This window comes from Populus euphratica, unplaced genomic scaffold, assembly GCF_000495115.2.
Source record: "Populus euphratica unplaced genomic scaffold, PopEup_1.0 scaffold743.1, whole genome shotgun sequence".
In the NCBI taxonomy this organism is placed as follows: domain Eukaryota; kingdom Viridiplantae; phylum Streptophyta; class Magnoliopsida; order Malpighiales; family Salicaceae; genus Populus; species Populus euphratica.
Genome location: NW_011500613.1, coordinates 73,785 through 90,666, shown reverse-complemented (window position 1 = coordinate 90,666; position 16,882 = coordinate 73,785). Strand labels below are relative to the sequence as shown.

Sequence of the window (16,882 nt, the reverse complement as noted above, 5' to 3'; positions counted from 1 at the left end):
TAAAAATCAAAACTAAAATGTTGGATATATATATATATTTATATATATATTTATATATATATGTATGTATATTATTATTATTATTCTTCAAACCCAAAAATCACAATCAACTTTATCCACATGGGTTGTTGTAAGGCATTTCCACTTGCCATCAAAATTTCTTGTCCACTCTATTTGACCCTACAACACCAAATAATTTAAGCCCTCAATTCAATCCCCAAGTAAAAAAGTAGGCTAAATAAATCCTACCCAACAAGGCCACTTCCCCTCCCCCCCTTGCATTGCAATTTACCTCCAAGTTCTTGGAAATAAAGCAGGGAACTTTGGAATATAATGTTTCTGGTCTAAAACATACGTAGTGATAGTGGGAGGAAGAAACAAGCGATCAAGAACAACAAGAGGAATCATAGGGAGAGATGGGAGGGGTAACATCATCAATGGCAGCAAAGTTTGCTTTTTTTCCGCCAAACCCACCATCATACAAGCTAGTAACTGATGAATTAACAGGTCTATTGCTACTGAGCCCATTTCCTCATCGTGAAAATGTTGAAATCTTGAAATTGCCAACAAGGAAAGGTACAGATATTGTGGCAATGTATATAAGGCATCCTTTGGCTACTTCCACCTTGCTTTATTCTCATGGAAATGCTGCCGATCTGGGTCAGATGTATGAGCTTTTCATTGAGTTGAGCATCCTCTTGAGGGTCAATCTCATGGGGTACTACTACTTATAATATCTCGATTTTCCCGTCTTCACCTTCTTGTTTTTTTAGCTTGGTTAATGTTCTTTTAACTTCTTCTTTTTTCCATCTGCTCTGATTCTTGTTACTTGTTGTTGTTCACAAGAGAATTTTGTAATCTTTCTATGATCATCAATTTAGATTCTTGCCATTTTTTTAAGTATTGGTGCTATCAAGATGGGATTCTTTCCGTCTTTGCTCCCAAATCTTAGATTTAAAGCATGCGGATTGCCTCCATAGCTTGATCAAGGGAATCCTACTGAATTGAAATACCTCTATCTCTATGACTGTTGCTCAAATAAATCCACTGCAAAGAACCAAGGATCATGTTAGGCTTTGTCTATTATATATAAGGATTGATCCTGGTTTTTTGGTTACCAAGGAGAGGTTTGGACTCGAGACCTCTTGGGGGGAGGGGAGGACACCATTGCCAGTTGAGCTACAGTTCATTGGCTTTGGCTTGGTTTTTCCTGGTCGATTAGCAGATTGTGCTTGCATCTCAAGCTAGCAGACATGCCCTTTCCCAAATACTATTTGCTGTCATTGCTTAGATGAATTGGACTTATTTTTTATTCTGTCTCAAGACATGTTATTAATCTGTGTTGTTGAGATACAACTCCGAGATATGATTTGTGATTTTGCATCTCTCATTGGAATCTTGTTCATTGTTCTCATTCCATCTTTAACTCTCTCAGGTATGACTATTCTGGGTATGGGCAATCGTCGGGAAAGGTTTGATGAACAGTTTAACTTCTTAATAATTAATTGAAAAAAAAAAAAAACTTCTTTTATGAGTTTATTGGTGCTTGTGGAAGGAACTGAAATGGCCATCTGAAGACCATTTCCTGTGTTGCAGCCGAGTGAGCAGAATACATATGCTGATATTGAAGCTGCATACAAGTGTCTAGAAGAAAGCTATGGTACCAAGCAGGAAGACATAATCCTTTATGGGCAATCTGTTGGAAGTGGCCCCACGTTAGATCTTGCTGCTCGACTTCCTCAGTTACGGGCTGTTGTTCTGCATAGTCCCATACTCTCAGGGTTAAGAGTCATGTATCCTGTTAAGCGTACATACTGGTTTGACATTTATAAGGTAACATGCGTTTATCAATACTCTTGTCCTAGCCAATCACTGAAGTGGTGATTTTATAATCTCTTTAACATAATGAGTTTGTTCTTTGTTCTTTTCTTTTTTGCAGAATATTGACAAAATCCCACTAGTAAATTGTCCAGTTCTCATCATGCATGTAAGTATACTATTGCAATACATGTTGAAGTGTATATAAAGCTTTCTTTTGTTCTTTTATAATTGCATATTTTGGGAAAAGCATAGCAAAATTTGTATAGATGTTCGTGCACTTTATGATTGGTGTTGGAATTGTTCGATGTGCTTCCTCCTTTATGTGCTTTTGTCATCTCATTTACAGTTTTTCCTTCTTTTGAAGAATTTAAAATGCTCTCTGTATAGTTAGAAGATCTCCAAATTTTTAGTTGTTCAAGTAACGAGGAATTTTCATTTAACCTAGAGTACACATAAGTTGTTGGCACTCGTAATGCATCTAGGTCTGTTTGTCAACTCTCAAGCTTCTTCATGTTTCATTGCAGGAACTTTTTTATGTGTTAATCTATGTATCTATGCATGTTTCTTTGTGTTCCTCTAACCAAGTATTACAGACTTAATTGTTCTCCATGAGATATCTCAACACTCTACTTCTTGTAGACTGCCTTTAGTTCACTTGGTTTTTTCCTCCTTTTTTAGATTTTTCTAGAGAGGCGTATTGTGATAGTCCCTGCAGAAGTGACAGGGATTATCTTCTGGTATTTCATGGATGATTGACGATAGGGGTTTGTGATTTATTCTTATTTGGCAGTACAAGTCTTTTCAAGTAAATCTGACACATATGGCTCTGTACTGGTCTTATGGTCCACGCAGGTGTCTCAAATTCAAACAAGAACATAGCTGTCATGTATGTGACTTGTTAACTTACGAATTGTAAAGATTGGAGACCCAGACAAAGTAATTAATCATAGTCTTTGAAAAATCTTAGCTGAACTATTACAATAAAGGCCCCCCAATTTTATTTTATTTTCGATAAATGGAAGGAAGAAGAACAATGGGATAATTTCTTTTATATTTTTCTTTAATCATGTATCTAACCTTCACAGGGATTGAAATTTCATTTGACAACTGTGGGAGTAGGTTTCCCAGTAAAAAAGTAAAGGTAAAGCATTTTTTTTAAACATGATGGAGGTTAGAGCAGCCCTGTAGTTGGAAGAGGTAAGGTACATGGACCCCATGGATGGCCTAATCAGGGTTCCTGAGCCTTTTGTTTTGTGCTCATAGGAATGGTGCTGTGTGCTGACTTCTGACATCACCGAGTTCTTTTATTTGTCCTTGAGGTTCTGACATATACAGCTGAAGCAATTTTGTCTTGTGTAATAATTAAATTTGAAATATTCGTTGTGCATTGGATGATTTACTATTGCGTTGTGCAATGGAGAAAACAGTCAAAATTTCCCTTCAACAAAAACTAGAAAAAGAAAACTAAAAAAACTGCTTTTCATGCTCCATGACTCTCTGTCTACTAAAAAGTGAAGTGTTTCAGAGAGTGTTCATTTCGTCCCCTGCCCCCTCTTTTTTTTTTTTTTCCCTGTTTGGAATAATCAATGTATAATGTCGTTGAATAAGTGTTGATCCTTTCATTTTTTTTTTCTTCTTTCAAGTTCTCAATATCTAGATGCTAGGAGGTTTTAATGAGGGTTCATTCATTTATTTTTAAATGCATGCAATCCCACCAATTGAATGCAAGATGCCCTTGAAAAGTTAATCGACTTGGATCTATTATTCGTAATTGCCTTAATATTTTGATGTCTTTTATTTTATTTGTAGGGAACTTCAGATGAAGTTGTCGATTGCTCCCATGGGAAGCAATTATGGGAACTCTGTAAAGAAAAGTACGAACCACTTTGGCTTAAAGGAGGGAACCATTGTGATTTAGAGCACTATCCGGAGTATATCAGGCATCTGAAGAAGTTCATATCAACTGTGGAGAAATCTCCTTCTCAAAGATACAGTTCCAGGAGAAGTACAGATCAGTTTGAGCAGTCACGGAAGAGTACTGATGTCTTTGAGGTTTCAAGGAAAAGCACAGATCGAAGAGAGAAACCAAGGCACAGTACTGACAGGCTCGAGAAACCAAAAATTCAATCTAATCATGTTGACAAGCTAGAAAAACTAAAAAATCTGTCAAATAATGCTGATAAGCTAGAAAAGTTAAGGATGTCATTTGATCAAATGGAAAGGTCTCGGAGGAGTGTTGATTGCCATGAGAAATCCCGGAAAAGCATCGACCACCAATTGGAAAGAGCACGAAAAAGTGTTGACAGGTTGGAAAGAATACGGACTGGTTGATTCTCAAAACCAACTGTAAAATTTACGCATGGGTTTGGTGTTGTGGGCAATTCATTTGGTTTTTCTTTGCTAATTTATATGGTTTTATGGCTGTGTTGCATTGTCTCTATAATAACAATGGCATGAAATGAGAAAGGGTTTGTTGTTATAATGATTTACTACACATGGCTATAGCAATGTCTTTAATATTTCATTTCCAAATTTCGTAATACAAATATGATTTTCCATTTTTATGCCATCTGACGAGAAAAAAAAAAGAAGATTGTCCGGTGTTATGCTCAATTCTAAATGTTACATCAAGTGGATAACTCAGATGTTGCCATTCATGGTTTTGCATCAGGAGTCAAATCATGGATTGGTTCTGGGCAAGTACAACAGCAGTTTTCGCCAGCAGACCCATCTGTAGAAAACTTGCACTTGGAAAGAGATTTTTCATGTGGTTGGCTCGTTAACAAGCTATCAGTCTAGTAAGGCGGGAGCAGGATTAGAACGCAGATCTTGGGTGACATGAATCTCCGTTTCTTCCACCGGAGTTGCAGAATTCTATAGAATTCCCTGCAAAGAAGATAATCTCAGCGGCCGGGAGGGCCATCGTGCCAGAAGTTACTGAACTCTAAAGGACTGCATGTATTGGACATGGAGCCTTCCATGTGACTGGACAGAAGTGCCTGTTTCCTGAAGCAATTTTCCGTTAAAGATCCATTTAGCACACTGGTACCACTTGCATGCAACAAGAAGAATGAATAGTTTCTGACAGACTACAGAAGTGGCAGCTGTACATGCCTCCTTTTCTTAGGGTTGCAAGTAAAAGCATTGAGAGCCTCTGTTATTATGACTACAGCAGATTTAACGACGCCAGAACCAGATTGGTGATGGATATTAAATATTACAGTCCAACTGCATCTTCATACTGTTTGCAGTGGTAGCCAGTACAAAATGCAGATGAAATTTCAGTTTTCAAAAAGTATTTTTTAATTGAAAATATATTAAAATAATATATTTTATTACTTTTGATATTAAAACGTGAAAATCATCTAAAAAATCAACTCAAAATCATCCACAAAGTGTCAAATATAACGCAAAAACAAACACTCGCTAAAATAACCGTGCAAATTTGTAAAACTCCCAGGGTTTTGCATCGCATTAAAATTGAAGTCCTGGCTGTGTTCAACAGGCTGTACAATCCATCAAAGCTTTTTAAAGAACTGTTGCCAGAAGAGGTGATGCAGGGTAAGAGATGTTGCAGGAAGTGTGCAGTGTTATCTATTATGAACCAACCACACCCTTTTTCTATTGCCAGAAGTGAAGTATAATTGATAGTTGTATCCATTATCAAACATAATTAAACACCATCAATTTAACCAGGCAATGCATCCCAAGTGTCTCCTTTGCATTAGCTAGGAAACAGCTTCGATCCACACCAGAAACAGCATCTATATTATTAGACCACAATTCACTTCGGGAAAAATAGAGCATTAATTACAACAAAAAAAAGTCCACATGGAAACTTAAAAGCATGCCAAGAGAAAAGGAAAAGGAAAAAAGAAAGGTTTTGTTTGGATGTAATAATTGTTTTTTAAGGTGTTTTTTTAAAAAATATATTAAAATAATGAAATTGTTGTAATAATTGTTTTTCAAGGTGTTTTTTTTAGAAAATATATTAAAATAATATATTTTTTTAAAAAAATATTTCTACATCAATATATCAAAACAATCTAAAAAAATTATTTTGAAATAAAAAAAAAATTCAAAATCGTTTTTTTTGTTTACTGTAAAAACACACTCTTGAAGATTCAAGAAAAACGACTGTGATCCACCAACAAATACATCAACAAATCACTTCAAGCAAAACCACAACATTAAAAAGTGTGTGTTTTCTCGTTTTGTGACCATGGCTCGTATTTTAAGTTGAAGGACACAAGGTTTTTTATCCTTGGATTCTCGATGACGTCCAAAGGCAGAACAGAAGTAGTTGCTTGCTTTTGTTGTGTACAGAATGGTGCTTTTAAGCTGAGACGACTCGGTGCCTACTGGGATTCTATTGTATACCATGCTGTATTTCGTTTCTGAGACGGAGACAAAACATTCAGTATTTGGTGCGGGTTTACGTATATTTGAGATTAATGTTGAATAGTTTTCTTCTTATTCGGAGTTCTGGTCACTTGGTTAAATTGGCTTTCGCAAACTGGTCAACTCAAAACAGCTGGGATTGCATTGAAGGTTTCAGGGCAATGGTTCATGTTGCAATTCCAATGAATCCCATGTTAGTGTTGTCTTTGCCATGGATTTCATGAGAGCTTTGCAGGCAATATAGTGCCATTTTGTAGGGAATTGTTAAGGTGTTGCAGCATCGACATGGAAACTGTAGCTAAAGGCGCTGGATACAAGCTGTAATTGGCACTAATTGCAATTTTTTTTGGAGTATTCATTCATTACTCAACCCCCGGGAACCATCCACCCCCACACTTTTTCATTACAAAATAGCAACAAAATTTTACGACATGCAGAGATAGTTAATCATAACACCAAAGCTCCAAGTTATTGTACACGTTATGTCGCTTGTGTGGCGATGAATAAACCTCAGACCACCACCGAGGAGCCTCTTCCACCCATTTGGTGGTAGTCTGACTCCATTTCAGCTGCAAAGCTAAAGAGAGGGTTGCAAGCTAGACAAACATATACGGCGAGTGATCACCAAAACTGCAAAAAACAAAACAAAATGAAAAGTATTTTTGTTCATTAACCTGAGGAAATTGGTCTAGCTCTAGCAGCATATGTTGGATCGTATAGTAGTAAGATGTAAGATAGAATCTCTAGAAGCACATCCATCCTCAAATTAATTTTTTCACCTTGCTCCTCCCAATTCTCATCCGTATGCTCTCCGCAATATGCATGCTTCCTGCCCTTTTGTCTAGACATCAAGAGGATGAAGGCTAGAGGAGTACCCAATAGCAGCGGAAACAGTGCAACACAAGTGAATCTTTGGTGAATTGAAAGTTTAAAGAACATTATGGGACTGTGAGCATCATATGCTGTGACTTCCCTTTCTTTCTTTCTAAGCTTCTAAAGGATCAAGGTTTTCAAATAGGAAAAAGTGGTGTGACTGGCCATCACGTGCTCCATGATCGGGAATCAGTCAATGGCTCAATCGGCCTGTTAACGATTGAAATTGGTGCCTTATCTTTAACTTCTAACCATGACCTTGCACGCTAACATTCTACAAAACAGAAGAGAAGACTAGGGTGAATTGCTCAGCAGCTGAATGAGAGCTTCGATTGATTTTTATGGTTCAATTACTGAACAACATGATGAACTGCACTGATGAGAATTGAGAAGTCTTAGTGCATGCATAAATTCTTCAGAGTTGGGACTGCCTGGTAGCCACAACCACATCGGAGAAACCATGTTCAGATAGTAGAAGAAATGCAAATCCACTGCAACTGAATTAGACTGCAGATTTGAGGTTATACTGCTGGAGAGCCATGAGCAGCGACCTGTTTTAGCAATAATAACAACATTTGCACAGACAGAATAAAATTGTTTTGTCGTTTATGACTAACACACTACCCATGCACCCTCATGGCATGCACTCAAATATCAATAATGTCGTGCTACCCCAGCCAAGACAGGAAAAAACGAGAAACATTCTAGGAATTTGATCAACGCCATCTGAGTGAGATATTATGATACAAAGACAAACTGATAAATTGACCATATCCCTTTTCAAAATACCTGATGCTAACAAGAAAGGTTTCTTTATTTCTGTTTTTTTAATCTGAACTCGGCAAAAAATATTAATTGGCTGTGTTACAACTTTCAGAAATGGAATAATCCAACAGGACAAGTGATAGCCTTTGAAAGAATCGAGTATTCTTGTTGACAAAAAAGTCAGGTTCCTAATGCTTTGCAAGCCAATGTATCACCAACATCATTTTAAATTGAATATTTGGAGCAAGTACATGTTTCAAGGAGCTCTGTCAAAGGGCTGTGTATCATTGTAACAGACATCCCATACAGCTTCCACGGCATCCTTTGCGGCTGCTTTTGAGCAGTATGGGTTGGCGATCATTGATTTCATAACTCTTCTTTTCACACAGTCCTGCATAAATACATTGAAAAGTTAATTATACTGTTATATATCAAACAATAACAAACCAGGATGGATAAGAAAGACATCATAAAAAGTAAAAGTGAAAATAAAATAAAATAAAATTGAGGAATGTAACTAAAGTTCTTGTTTGTTAGACACTTGAACTGCCAATGGTGCAATTCAGTTACCACGTTTTCACATTATATAGTCACCACATGTCATTGCTTTAAAGATACCGTTGTTGGCATTATACACTACCAGCGGTCCATGGAAGTATTTGAATGATGCCATGCCATGAAGCTTCCATATCAGGGAAGAAATCACTCTCCAGTTTTTATTGAGTTCTCACTTCCCATTATGTCTTGGATGGAACTTAAACTGCATTCCTATGAATCTCAAACCATTTGTTATTAGTCCTGGCTACATGGATAAGAGTTCTTTTCATTGGAAACATTCCTATTCCTAGCTCAACCAAGTGAATAACATCAGATTTCATTTCAATTATTTTAGTTGATACATATCTGCAGCATATCTATTTATGGAAGCTGATAATGTGTAAGCTCTTTGGGCACGTTATCAGTATAGCCAATTTTTTTTGGACCCAGTTTATCCTCGTCTATCAATTTGGCCAGGTTTTTCAATCAAGGGTAAAATTGTAAATCTAATAAATCCACCTATCTTCCCCTACCCTTTGGTGGAAAACACCAGCCTCTCTTTCTTCTCCTCTCCTCTCCTCCTTTTCTTGTCTCAGTCTACTTAATCTTCTCTCTATCAATTCCTATTTATACACAATGCAAAAAAGTCTTAACCATCAATTGCCCTAATTTTGTAATTGACCCATTGACAATAGCTTGATAAAGGTGATTTCAAGTTAACATAACATACCATCCTTTGAAAATAAGAGAATTATTCTTACTTTTCATTATATGTTTATACCAAAGACACAAATCATTGTCATTGAACCATGTAATCAAGACCAGTAAAACAAAGTTTTTATATAGTCAAGAGCGAGAATTTAGTTTCTGATAGTTGTCAAGTTTACGTGGATTTCTACTGTAGTACAAGTTAAATTACATATTTTTTAAGGGTTTTCATTTTTCCAAATAATTTGAATTAACAGAAATGATGAAAAGGAACATACAAATCAACAACAGTCATGTTTTGGAATTCATATATATGCTAGCAATTGGCTAAATAATCATCCATATATCTTTTATAAATAGTGGAGCTAATTTTTCAACATATTAAAAGTAATTGAATTATCCTGCATGGGTGGGTGGGCTTGTGGCTAGTTTTATAATATAGAAATTACATTTCTTGAGCTGTAATCTAGAAGAACACCTCGTTCTCATTGTCGTAATTTCTCGTATTCTTCACTAATAATATATTATTTTTTATCAAATCGAAGTAATATTTAACAACTTAGGAATTGAAAATTTTCACCTTGTGTTTTTTCTAGGTGGAAAACTAATCTGAAAATAGCAGGTTCCTTTCCTAAAATACTGCCAAATATGGAAGACAACTCAATAATTGAAGTTGTCTCCCACTAAAAAAGGCACTTCAATTGCAAGGATCACAAACTCTTCAAACTTAACACTTCATGTCTTGCAGCACTGAATTCTAATGGAGTGCATTTTAGTAAGACTCCAACTTCCATCTGTATATGGTGATTTCAAAGGCAAAAGAAACCTCTACTGAAAATGTGGCGTAACCATTTACCCTCAATTTACAGCCAATGAAAAGATTGCTTTTTTCATCTTATACACAAGCAGATGTGTGAATATAGTGGACATGTTAAAGTTTATCTGTAAGGTTTCAGCAGAATTAGAACTCACCTGCTCATGGCCTCTTAATTTCATATAACCACGCAGCAATTCTCGTTTGTAATGGCAATCACCACTTAAATGGCCAGCACGAATCTGTACACAAAAACAAGAGAGGAAGAATAAGTATCAAGGAAGGGAAAAGTAGTAGTTGCAACACTTACTATTTGAAAAATATTAGTACATTTTAACAAGACTCCCAAGTTGCATCTGTACACACCAAAGTTCATGAAAAAGAATTGGTTGTTGTTGCAGTGATACACACCTCACTACAGGCATGATGAGCACAGTCAGCCCAATCCAAGTTCGCAGCCCGACAGTCATCATAAGCATGAATCAGCTCATGTATAACAACTTGGTTTACATCATCTTGAGTGTTCATGTGATTACTACACACCATTATCTGAAAAACAGAACCTAAATAAGAAGAAACACTAAAACATGCCAAAGAAGAAAAACATACCCAAAAAAAAGGCCTTCATGATAAGCTGGCCAATTGTTTGAAGAAATGCATATAATCCAACAAGAAATACATGATTCAGAAACCAATAGGAACCTCAATTAATCTAAAGAAAAACATCATACAATCAAATGCCTATAGAAAAAAAGAACGTAATGTAAATTCTACTGTATTACATTGACATCCAAATGAAAATAAGGAGTAAACTCACATTATAAACCAAAATACAATCCACAAAATCATGAAAAAACGAAAAATTAACAAACAATGAACCAAGGAATGCTACCCCTTCGCCACGAACATAACCACCAGCAATCTTCTTATCGCAATTAACAGCTTTCAAGAAATTTTCACCGACTCCACACCCTGCTTTCTCCATATGCTCCCTCAAAAATTTCACCATTGGAGCTAATATAATACAAGCCAAAAAAATAAACAATTTTTTTAAAAAAGAGTCTGTGAATGATCTTCAAATCAACTTAAATATAGTATCAAATAAATTCAAAGATAACCATTTGCTTTCACCATTAATTCTAAGCTACAAATTGAAAAAAAATAAAACTCCACTCTAATGAGATTGATGAATCAGAATGATAAACGGAAGGGCATTGAAATTTTACTCCGGAAACTCCGGCGAATCATATCTTTGCATTCCTCTACTGTCGTGCCGTCGGAGCAGGGTGTCGTGCCTGGTTCCTCCTCCATTTTCCGTATGTTGGACTAGGAGATTTCTGTGACGGGGTTTTTCCGGTCCGTGTTTGGGTTTTACTGCACGTTTGGCACCATAGTTTTTAAACCGACCTGGGTCAACCCGGCCAGTCTTGGGTTATTGATCAAATAAGTTTCACCAGAGTTATCTTGAATGAATTAGTTTTTTTAGGCCGATTAAGTTGTGAGTTAACTTCAGTTTTTTATGAGGTTACATAAAATTAATGATTTTTTTTTATTTTTAGGCTTCACGTTTTAAAATTATTTAAAAAAAAACTTCAAATTTTTTTATTTCTCTCTTCATTTTAAATTAATATTTTTTTATATTTTTTTGATTATTTTAGTATGTTAATTTCAAAAATAATTATAAAAAATAAAAAATATTTTAAAAAAATAATTATAATTATATTTTTAAATAATATAAATAAATTATCTAGATCACATGTTAATCTACCAATCGTATTTTTAAAACACCTTTTTATTTTTATTTTTTTATTATTGGTTATCTACTATATGTGATTGTACCATATATTAAAGTAAAAAGGTAGATAAGTTATCCCATATTTTAATACGATAATAATAAGGATTATGCATGCAAATATAGATATCACTAACTATAAATTATGATAAATGATTACGGGAACTTATATAGCATTACACAATTTTATTTATTTATTTCTTCAACATGAAAAATACAACCGTGAATTGATTGAAATAAAAAGAGAGCAGGTCAGAGATTGGAACTGTCACACGGTGACAAATCATCACCGACCAAGAAATTAATTGTTTTAGAGTTGCCAACTAGAGCTTCTAAAATAGATATTAATTTATTTATAGATTAAACATTGGGTTAGATATACTTCAAAAAAAATAGACATGGTTACGTTGTTTGTGTTTTTTGTAAAATTATTCTATTTTTTTAGTTTATTCATAATTTAAAATCTTATCAAGGTTTTTATAATTAATGAATTAATAGATGAACCTGTTAAAAATATATTTTTGAATTTTGATTTTTTTTAAAAGATGTTGAAAATCATGAAAATGGTATGAATGCATCAAATATATATTTTTTGAATTTTTTTATTTTTTAGATTTATGAAAAATATTTTTTTAAAAAAATCAAAATTAAGTTATAATAATTTATCCTTTTTTTATATTGCTTACAATGTAAAGCAATGTTGTTAAAATCACAACTTTACTTGTAAAATCATACAATTTTATGAGCGAACATATATATAATGTGTAAAATCGAATTAAAAACTTGAAACCAACAAACTTGGTAAAAGCATACCAAGTTTACGAGTATGATAAAAGTTAAAAAAATCATTGACTCTCTATCCTCGAGTCTCAACACTCTACACTCTATAATCCTCACTTCCTAGTCTCTCCTTTCCTTTTTGTCCTTTGCCCAAATCTTAAATTCTCAATCCTAGCAGGCTAATACCAACAACATAGCTGGTTCCACAACTCTTTCTCTCTCTTTAAACACCCATTTTTTCCTGTAAATAAAGCAACAATTGTACCTCTTGTTAGTGGTCAGGTTTGTTTGTTGGATTCTTTTCTTTTCTGTCATGTTTTATTATACAGAAGAGGGTCATCAATCTTATATCATTTTTGGTAGTTTGACAGTTAAATAATCTTGAACTAGTTGTTAATCTTGCAAAAAAAAGAAAATCTTCTTGGTACGGAAATTCTAATAAATACATTATATTCTATTAATTTGTTAATCTTTTCTTCTTCCCTCCCATCCATGAGATTAATCAAGTTGATCTTTTCAATGTTGTACTAGGTTCTTATACTCTGTATTTGTTGTGACAAGTAGAAAGAAAAAAGGATAATCAAACATTAACTTGAGAATTAAGATACATATAAAAACATTATGGTTCAGAAAATATGAATAAAAATACCTGCATTCTATTTGAATTGATCAATAGTAGAAACTATAGCGTTATAAAGATCAAGAATTACAAACATGCTTTTGTTTCCATCATCAATGTTCAACTTTTCAACTGCTTTATGCAATACCTAGTTGTGAATCTTGGCATAATATTTCATGTATGTAAACTGTAAAGGAACTATATCTTTCAATTTTACGCTGCATATATAAAGGCCCAGCGGGTGCTAATAAACCACCTTAGCAACAGTCGGACATATTGGCCATACCTTTCTTACCCTACCCCTTGTCCTCTCTCATAAACCATATTTAGATGTTATCACATAACAATCAATGAGAATTGTTTGTCCTCAAAAGCTAAAATTGACCACTTGCAAATGTTTAGTGATTAGTACTTAAAAGTGCACAAACCATATTTAGATGTTATCACACAACAATTGAGGTAAGAGAATTGCTTTGTCAGTTCTAGCCCTGGTTCTTAAACATAGCTTGCCACCTTATCTTAGAACCTTGTATTGACATTGAATGAACATCTCCTGCTCCAACAACATTTGTGATCAACACCAAATTAAAGTAAGAATGCCCATTGATGGTAGACTTTATTCCTTTTTTCTTGACACAGGGAATCTTGTTTAAAGTTTGGACCAAAACAAAACGTATTAATGAGATGAGCTAAATCTATTAGGTAATGGTAGATACTATATTGCTCTAACGTATGAGGTAGAAGATCATAACTAGTCACTGTATAAATAATCTATAAGCATATGAAATATTACAATATTAAAAATCAAGTTAATTATAATGTCAAATAATTCGATAGAAAACTCTAAAAGGTAACATGTTTTAGGTTTTGGTTTCATACTTTTTACTCTAGTTAGTTGTTAGAATTTATTAATAATGCAAAGATTTTGTAGAATTTAACCATATATATGTATTTTTCTTTTTATATTTTGTCCTACTCTTTGCACTATACATCCTTATTGGTGCATATATTGATTCTTGAACTGCAAGATACATGACATCAAAAAAAACTACCAATGGCAACAAACTTGACATAGGATGGCAATATGGTATACATGTTGATAAGAATTTAAGAAAAGTTCAATGCAAATATTGTCAAAAAAATTTAAGTAAAGGCATTTATTATTTCAAGCATCATTTGACTTGCACTCGAAAAGATGCCAAGTCTTGTTAGCAAGTACTAAGAGATGTAAAATACATGATTTTGAATATTTTAGTGAAAAAACAAGAAGCAACTGAGAAGAAAAAAAAGGTTTTCCAATATATTAGAAAATATAAAGATAATGATGAAAAGAATGAAATTAACTCAGTGAACAAAGGAAAGAGAGTAGTAAGTCAGAGTAAAAGCACATAAACTACCTTCAATTAGCTACTAAAAAAGAATCAAAGAGAAGAAGCATGTCATAAATTGTAAGGTTTTTCTACACAAGTGCAATTCCATTTAACTATATGAAAAACTCAGAGTTTGTTAAGACATTTGAATTAGTTGCAAAGCATGAGCACGGTTTTAAGCCTTTATAGTACCATAATATTAGAGAGAAGTATTTAATGGAAAAGAAAAAATAAAACAAGTTGCTTGATAATGTATGATGAATGGATTGATAAGAAAAGGTGTTCTATTTGCAACTTTTTGGTTAATAGTCTTAAAAGAATAATTTTTTTATCATTAATAAATACCTCTAATATATCTAAGACTGTTGATAAGATATTTGAGATGTTGAATGCTACTATGAAGAGGATTGAAGAGGAAAATATGGTGTAAGTAATTACTGACAATACTGAAAATTATAAGGTAGTGGGGCAATTATTGATGGGAAAGAGAAAATGATTGTTTTGGATACCATCTGTTGCCTATTGTATAGACATAATATTGAAAGATTTTGAGAAGAAACTAGAGGTTCATCAAGTAACTATTACTAATGGGAGGAGAATCACCTAGTACATATATTTAAGAACTATTTTTATTTTCATACTAAGACACTTTACAAAAAAAAAAAAAGGATTTGATTATACTTGTTACAACTAGATTTGCTACTGCATACTTGACTCTTGGATGTTTAAGTGAATGTAAGATACAGTTAATGACAATGTTTGCTTCCATCCAGCAGAGGTTATATAGGTTTTTAAAAATAAAAGAAGGGAAGCGAATTCAAAGTTGTGTTTTAGATAACAAGTTTTGGCATGATGTCACTATATGTATTAAGACAACAAATCATCTAATTAAAGTTATTTGATTAGTTGATTCAGACAAGAAACCAATAATGAGTTTTATACATGAAACAATGGATCAAGTAGAAGAAAAGATACAAGTGAATTTTAGTTCTGTAGAAAAATATCAATTATCTATCGTGCTAATTATTTATTTACTATTACAAGTTAATACATAATGTTTATTTCACTTTTATATTATTTAATTTAATGCTGATGATAATATTCTTATTTTTATGTTATAGTTATATACATATATGGAATATTACTTGTCACACCCTCTCGAGAGCTTGACGTCGCGGCGACTCTTCCTAAAACTAGGGGTTCATGTCAGGGTCTTTGTTTTATGAAAAAAAAAAAAAAGAGTCGCCACCTAGTATTATGGTCACTAGAAAACCTAACTGGTCTTTCAGAGATTTTAAGCAAGGGACTGGTTGCATAAAGGGAAGGTTTTAGCACCCATAGTACACCCTATTTAAGGTAAGCTGCTTAGTGTTCGTTTGCCCTATAATTGTTATGATACTGGTGTTTTCTAAACCTATTAGTTTTTCTAGGATAAGTCTGCTATAATGAACAAACTTGGACTCAAAGTTTGAAAAGCAAGACCCTTTAGTCAATGTGGATCATACATTTAGATGTGCCTACAAAGTAACAAGGAGAAACAATGCAAATCTTTTAAAATCTATGTTTGATTCAGACTAAATTTATAATTGATAATTTAAGAAATAGTTAAGAAGGAAATCCAAAGATATTCAATGTGCTTTAAAAACTCATTTTTCCCTTAGTATTTATACTTTCACGGTTTGTAAACCGTGTCGTCAAAACTTAAAATGTCCTATCAATTATAATCGAGGTTTCTTTCAAAGATGTGTGATGACTTATTATTCTTAGAAAAATATTTTGGATATTAACCACTTGGATTTTTTAATCCAAACATTAACAGTGAATAATAACAAGTTATTCCCAATAATATTTTGACTATTAATTCCTTTGAGATTTTTTTATCCAAATATAAATGGTGAATAAAGTAGAATTCCCTAAAAATAAGATTTTTGTATTTTTTTTTAGAATATTAGCCAATACCCTTTGGAATTTCACAAACATGTTGTAAAATTTAAAATGCAAGAAAATAATTTTTATGTTTAAGAAATCCATGCTAAAACATGTTTTCTGTTAAAACTTTGAATATTTTTTTATATATAAAAGGAGAAATGTTAAAAATATGTTAGGGTGTTGGTCGTATACAACATATAATAAAATATTTTTTTAGACTTACACACACACACATGAAAAAACCATAAAATAAATACACGAAAAAAACCAATAATCTTACTCTTTTTTTTTTGGCTAAGTCTAGCTCGATCCATGTGGCTGGGCTGAACCCGGTAGGCTGACACGACTAAAAGATTGATGTTTTCTCCCAAGTGCAGGAGTGTCTAAGTAATAAATAACCCAGCAAGACCGGGGTCGAACCACAGGGAGGTTAATTGTACAAATTATAAATAACAATAATACAACAACAACAA

General features: G+C 33.5%; 2 protein-coding genes across 2 annotated transcripts; one reads left to right on the top strand and one right to left on the bottom strand.

The window, feature by feature from the left end:
• Positions 1–177: 177 nt before the first annotated feature.
• On the top strand, positions 178–4,315 carry LOC105115690 (alpha/beta hydrolase domain-containing protein 17B). The gene is made up of 5 exons (XM_011012649.1): positions 178–718; positions 1,436–1,472; positions 1,597–1,833; positions 1,940–1,987; positions 3,631–4,315. The coding sequence occupies exons 1-5, from the start codon at positions 417–419 to the stop codon at positions 4,150–4,152; spliced, it is 1,146 nt and encodes a 381-aa protein (XP_011010951.1). The 5' UTR covers positions 178–416; the 3' UTR covers positions 4,153–4,315.
• Positions 4,316–7,891: 3,576 nt separating this feature from the next.
• LOC105115689 (mitochondrial inner membrane protease ATP23-like) lies at positions 7,892–11,307 on the bottom strand. The gene is made up of 5 exons (XM_011012648.1): positions 11,146–11,307; positions 10,812–10,933; positions 10,331–10,468; positions 10,078–10,161; positions 7,892–8,251 (listed from the first exon to the last, which is right to left on the bottom strand). Exons 1-5 carry the CDS (start codon positions 11,228–11,230, stop codon positions 8,117–8,119), a joined length of 564 nt encoding a protein of 187 aa, XP_011010950.1. The 5' UTR covers positions 11,231–11,307; the 3' UTR covers positions 7,892–8,116.
• Positions 11,308–16,882: the final 5,575 nt, after the last annotated feature.

Excerpts from the sequence above, each read along its gene's own strand:
- LOC105115690 (XM_011012649.1), top strand. The coding sequence starts at position 417 with ATGGGAGGGGTAACATCATCAATGGCAGCAAAGTTTGCTTTTTTTCCG. Across the intron at positions 1,473-1,596 it reads ATGGGCAATCGTCGGGAAAG|CCGAGTGAGCAGAATACATA; the intron begins GTTTGATGAACA and ends CCTGTGTTGCAG. Across the intron at positions 1,834-1,939 it reads ACTGGTTTGACATTTATAAG|AATATTGACAAAATCCCACT; the intron begins GTAACATGCGTT and ends TCTTTTTTGCAG.
- LOC105115689 (XM_011012648.1), bottom strand. The coding sequence starts at position 11,230 with ATGGAGGAGGAACCAGGCACGACACCCTGCTCCGACGGCACGACAGTA. Across the intron at positions 10,469-10,811 it reads GTTATGTTCGTGGCGAAGGG|ATAATGGTGTGTAGTAATCA; the intron begins GTAGCATTCCTT and ends TCTGTTTTTCAG. Across the intron at positions 8,252-10,077 it reads AATTAAGAGGCCATGAGCAG|GACTGTGTGAAAAGAAGAGT; the intron begins GTGAGTTCTAAT and ends GTATTTATGCAG.